This window comes from Salvia splendens, chromosome 18, assembly GCF_004379255.2.
Source record: "Salvia splendens isolate huo1 chromosome 18, SspV2, whole genome shotgun sequence".
NCBI lineage: Eukaryota > Viridiplantae > Streptophyta > Magnoliopsida > Lamiales > Lamiaceae > Salvia > Salvia splendens.
In genome coordinates, this window is record NC_056049.1 from 9,776,729 (window position 1) to 9,782,919 (window position 6,191).

At 42.5% G+C, this 6,191-nt stretch overlaps 1 protein-coding gene across 1 annotated transcript; it reads left to right on the forward strand.

Moving 5' to 3' along the window:
- The first annotated feature begins 1,304 nt into the window (after positions 1-1,304).
- Positions 1,305-3,627, forward strand: LOC121776714. Its single transcript, XM_042173891.1, has 2 exons — positions 1,305-1,923; positions 3,572-3,627. The coding sequence occupies exons 1-2, from the start codon at positions 1,305-1,307 to the stop codon at positions 3,625-3,627; spliced, it is 675 nt and encodes a 224-aa protein (XP_042029825.1).
- Positions 3,628-6,191: the final 2,564 nt, after the last annotated feature.

Below are 6,191 nucleotides of genomic sequence, written 5' to 3' on the forward strand. Positions count from 1 at the left end.
TATAGGACAACATAGTACATATTTTATGTGAAAGCATTGACATTAGAAACGCCAATTTCACACTTCAAAATCATAAAAAACACCCAGTGTCATGAATCCGAATCTATATATGTTACTGTTTTATGTTTATCAATAGTATTCAACATGTATAATCTATATGAATCATTGTTTTGATTCAAACATTATTCGATCTCTATAAAGCCAATATTCTAGCAAAATATGATGGGATAAACGATTGATAACCACTCTTCACAAAGTCTTAAAACTTGAAATTGTAACCCCAAAGAAATGCTTCATTTAGTATCACATAACACATGTGTTTGCATAAACAAATTTATGAGACTCCAAAACTAATAAAACATTAACAAAAACAAGTTTCATATATAATACATAACAGGCCTATCAGCAGCCATGTCCCATGCTCCTCCTTCCCTGAGATAATCCAAATACCGGGAAAATTCCGGCTTGGCCGTTGCCTTCTTCCTACGTCTCGACTCGAAAATACTAAAAAAGGGGTGAATTTTGCTTGCCTTCTTGGCCTCTTGCGCCACCATTTTTGGTGTTGGCAAACTTTTTGATCGGCTCAGCTTCGGCACCAAAGCTGCCGAGGGCGACGGCTTGTCGCCGTTGTTGCCGAGCTGCTCATAGCCGCGCCGCTTCCGCCGTATGCTCAGAGCTCCGAACATGGATGTGTTTTTAGTGAGAGAGGGAGATAGAAGTAGAGAAGTAGCGTGATTGTATAGATGATGGAATTGGCATGTTGTGTGTATTTTCTTATGTTTCTTTGAGTTATGATGTTTTGACATTTTCTTTGGATTTTGAAATAAATAAGTAATTATCGACCGGTTCTTGCTAGTATAGTTTAATCTCCTCATCCATTGTTTTCTTTATTTGCAATAAAATAAAAATTTAAAGACGGTCGCCTTATTCTGTCATCCATTGTGCAATTCTAAACTGTAAGGGCATCCATAATACGGGCGGCGTGCCGGCCGCCCAAGAGTCGCCGCAGCCGCGGCGATGTATAGTGAAGGACACGTCCGCCCCGGCGTGGACGGATGGGAGGGGGCAGAAAGGCCATCGCCGAGTATTCGGCGAGGACGTGGTGGGTGGGGAGCGGCGCGGCGATAGGCGCGGCAGTCTACTACGAGGCGCGGCAGTGGACATATATTTTTTTTTCATTTTTTTTTAAATTTATTTTAATTGCCTATAAATATACCCCATTCCCCTCATTATTTTCACACCATTCCAACTCTTTATTCCTACTTTGTCTCTCTAAAATTTGTGGATTCCATTTCTATTAAAAAATGGATGATTTGTGGAATGACGCGTGGGATTCTCTTATTAAAGAGGTGCAGAGGGAAGACGATGAGGAGGATGCGGCGAAGGCAGCGGAATTGGCGGGGGCGGCGCTCCCTCGTGTGATTCATCATCGTCGGACAATCCCACGAGACCATACCGGAGAGCACCAGCGGCTGATGGCAGACTTCTTTGGCGATAACCCCCGTTACCCATCAGAGATTTTCCGTCGGCGTTTCAGAATGTCGCAGCAGCTCTTCACCCATATAGCGACGACATTGGCGGCGCGGTACAGGTGCTTCACTCTCCGGAGTGATTGCACTGGCCGAATCGGGCTGTCTACTTTTCATAAATGCACCGCTGCAATTAGGCAGCTTGCCTATGCCGGACCGACTGATATGTTCGACAAATACCTCCAGATGGGTGAGACGACTAGCCTAGAGGTGCTCCGACCGTTTTGTAAGGGCATCCGGGAAATCTTTGGTCCGGAGTTCCTACGAAAGCCAACCTCTAATGAGTACCAGATACTGCTAGATATGCACGGTTCGGTGCACGGTTTCCCAGAGATGATAGGAAGCATCGATTGCATGCATTGGGAGTGGAAAAACTGTCTGGTGGCGTGGAAAGGCCAGTTCACTACTGGTTTCAAAAGCAAACATCCCTCGATGATTCTGGAAGCCGTTGCAGACTACCGTTTGCGGATCTGGATTGTGTATTTCGATATTGCAGGTTCGAACAACGACATCAACGTTCTGCAGACATCGCCTCTCTTCAATGATGAGTGCCGGGGGGAGGGTCCAGAAATCAGATTCGTAGCCAACGGCACGCAGTACCACAGGAGATACTATTTGGCAGATGGGATATACCCTCGTTGGCCCGTATTCATCAAGATAGTTCGCCAACCGGTTGAAGCGAAGAAACAATATTTTGTGCGAAAACAAGAGGCTGCTAGGAAGGATGTTGAGCGAGCTTTTGGTGTGCTCCAAGCGTGATGGGCCATTATACGGTGCCCGGTACGAGTTTGGCACGAAGATGATGTCGCGAATATTATGTTAGCATGTGTCATATTGCACAATATGATAATAGAAGATGAAGGATTTGCTGCAGAGCGCTGGGCACCGGAAGATGGTACAAGTACAAGTCACGGTGTTGCCTTCGCGCCGATACAGATGGGTGTACCACGTAGTAATGAATATCTGCTCCAACGTTTCACTGATATGCGCAGGAGCACAGTACATACCCAACTCCAGACCGATTTGATTGAAGAGGTCTGGGCACGTAGGGGAGGGGGCGCAGCGTGAAGGACATGTATGATTTTCCATAGATGAATTTTTCGTTGTATAATTTTCCGCTTACTTTAATACGAAGAAAATTTAGTTTTCAATTTTAATTTATTTAATTAGCCATTTTTTCTAATTATATACAATCCGATAATTTTAATCTTCATTGAATTAAAATATACAAAAAATAAAATAAAGTGAAATGTGGCCAAAAAAAGTGTCCACTATTGCTGTGGAAACTTTTTTTTTGTGGCTGTGGACAAATCAGAGTGGCTGAGGACAAAAAAGTGGCTTGTCCAAGGGAAGTGTCCACACTATTGTGGATACTCTAATACATTCCATCATGTTGAATTTACAATGAAGTGATTGAATGGCGATAGTTGTACGCCCAGGCGCCCAGCATGAGTAAAATCAACCAAACGAGTGCTCAACAGGTGAAGTAATTTATCAAACGTACGTGTCAAACTAAGTGTACATCTTTCTGATAAAAATTAAATATTGTTTTGCAATTTTTTTATTCTCTTCTCTCTCCTAAATTTAATATCTTTTTTATTTAACTTGTTAAAGTTGGTAGAAAGGATTCATTCTTATTCACTTAACGGTATAGTACAAGATTACATATTTATAGGCTAGGTATTTTCTATAAAATGTAAACCTAATTTACAATAAATGATACACTATTCTTGGCATTATATACTCCTAAATCAAATCATATATTATCTCTCTGATTTCACGAGATCTTCTTCCAACACTCCTCCTCAAGCTAAGTAACGGAGTTCCCGATACTTAGCTTGCACAGTACTTCTCGAAATGACTTTGAGTTCACCGCCTTTGTCAAGATATCTGCCAGTTGGTCTTCAGATTTATCATAGGGCATTTCCACCACCGTTGCCTCAAGATTTTCCATTATAAAATGTCGATCCACCTCCACATGTTTTGTTCTATCGTGTTGAACCGGGTTCTCAGAGATACTAATGGCTGCCTTGTTGTCACAGAACAATCTGCAAGGAAGGACCGGTTGAAGATCCAATTCGGTCATAAGTCGTCGTAGCCATAGAATCTCTGTCAGTCCACTCTTGATTCTTCTAAATTCCGCTTCTGCACTTGAAAGTGCTACCACCTTCTGTTTCTTGCTTCTCCATGTTACGAGATTACCTCCTACAAAGGTAAGATATCCAGCAGTAGACTTTCTGTCATTGGGGTTTCATGCCCAATCCGCATCAGTGAAACCATGTATCTCCATATGTCCATGTTTGCCAAACATAAGTCCATGCTCGGCTGTTCCCTTCAAATATATGACGATTCTCAGAGCCGCTTCCCAATGTTCTTCTTGCGGTGCATGCATAAACTGACTGACTACTCCCACGGCATATGCAATATCCGGTCTAGTGTGAGATAGATAGACAAGCTTCCCGACTAGCCTCTGATATCTTCCCATGTTGGTCAGTTTTGCTCCTTCTTTCATCTGTAATCCATGATTTTGCACCATAGGAGTGTCTGCTGGCTTGCAATCGATCATCCCTATCTCTGCCAACAAATCGAGTACATACTTCCTCTGATTTATGAAGATTCCCTTTTTTGATCTTAGCACTTCTTTTCCCAAGAAGTATTTAAGAAGGCCTAGATTTTTCATTTCGAACTCATGAAACAAGTTCTTTCTTAGTTCGGCTATCTCCTCCTCATCATCTCGGGTAATGATCATGCCGTCTACATATATAATCAAGCAAGTGATTTTTTCCTCCTTCTTCTTGGGGAACAGAGTATGATCTGAATTACTCTGTTTGTACCCATATTTCTTCATAACTTCTGTCAATCTCCCAAGCCACGCTCGCGGGGACTGTTTCAATCCGTACAGAGTCTTCTTGAGTTGGCAGACTTCCCCATCTAAGAACTCTTCTGTGAAGCCAGGAGGTGGCTCCATGTACACAGGTTTTGATAATTCCCCGTGTAGAAATGCATTTGTAACATCAAACTGGTGGAGCGGCCAATCCTTATTAGCAGCAATTGAAAACAACATCCTTACGGTATTAATCTTAGCAACTGATGAGAACGTCTCAGAATAATCCACACCATATGTCTAGGTGTATCCTTTCGCCACGAGTCGTGCCTTATATCTCTCAACCGACCAGTCTGGTCTCCTCTTAATTGTGAACACCCACCTGCATCCTACCGTTCTTGCTCCTTCGGGCAATTTGCTCTTAACCCAAATACTGTTTTTCATCAGGGCTTTCATTTTTGTAAGCATCGCTTCCCTCCACTTCTTATGCTTCATTGCTTCTTCGGCTGACTGTGGGATTTCTTCTTCTTCTTCTTCTTTTTCTTCTTCTTCGTACAGTGCATCTTAGTTAGGTTCCCTTGCACAAAATTCACCACTCCATAACGACTTTTCTTCCCTATCTTCTCAAGGGAATATCATTTCGCCGGAATCCCCCTTGTACTCCTAAAAGGAAGCACGTATCTTCCGGTGTCCCCATCTATAGTGTTATCCTCCTCTTTGGTCTATGTATCAATCGGATTAGTAACAACTAGACTTTCTACAGTACTTGGTTCAGGAATTACCGCGGATATCGTCGGAGGAGGATTGCTCGGGGGCGGATGAGACGGCTCTTGCGGTGAGACCGGCTCGGCAGTAGTGACTATCACTGGTTTTGTTGGATCCTAAATCGAGGAGCTTGGCAATGGCACAACCAAACTTAGATAGTCCTTGGAATTATCTGGACCTTTCTCCCCCTGACTACTAAGGTGGGTGGTGGTATAGAAAAATTCAGTTTCCAAGAAGTTCCAGTTCATGGTGGTGATGATTTTCCGAGCGTGGGGATCAAAGCATCTGTACCCTTTTTGGTTTACCCTATACCCCACGAAGACACATTTGGTTGCACAAGGTGATAGTTTGGTTCTCTCATGTTTTGGGATATGGGTATAGACGGTACAACCAAAGACGTTGGGCTAAAGGTTCAAGTGTTCGGGTATTTTGGCTTGTTTGGACAGTGTATCAAGGGGGGTTTTCATGTTAAGGATTTTCGTGGGGTAGCGATTGATGAGGTAGATGGATGTAGCGATGGCTTCTGGCCAAAAATATTTGGGGACTTTGGAATCGATCATTGTGGCTCGGGTCATTTCTAGGATTGTCCTATTTTTCCGTTCTGCTACCCATTTTGTTCTGGTGTATAGGCACAAGAGGTTTGGTGGATCACGCCTTTTTCTTTGCAAAATTGGGTCATGGCATTGTTAACAAATTCCCTCTCATTATCTGACCTAAGGGTTTTGATAGTGATATGAAATTGTGTTTGGATCAATTTAAAGAAAGAAGCAAATCTATCAAACACATCAGATTTATTTTTCAAAAAATATATCCATGTCATCCTAGTGCAATCATCAACAAAAATCACGTAGTATCGAAAACCATTTCCACCAACAATTGGTGCAGGAACCCAAACATTAGAATGTACTAAAGAAAACATGGATTTCATACGAGTGTTTGTAGGTTTAAACGACTGTTTGTGGCTCTTGGCCAAAACACAAGTTTCACAAGAAAAATCAGAAGAAATTGAAAGGTTCGGATAAAGCAATTTAAAGTAACTAGGAGAAGGGTGTCCTAGTCTTCAGTGACAGAGC

What these genes read in the sequence shown, in the direction of transcription:
- LOC121776714 (XM_042173891.1), top strand. Translation starts at nt 1,305, where the DNA reads ATGGATGATTTGTGGAATGACGCGTGGGATTCTCTTATTAAAGAGGTG. An exon ending in CTGTCTGGTGGCGTGGAAAG is followed by an intron (nt 1,924 to 3,571) that starts GCCAGTTCACTA and finishes TTGTTGTCACAG; the next exon opens with AACAATCTGCAAGGAAGGAC.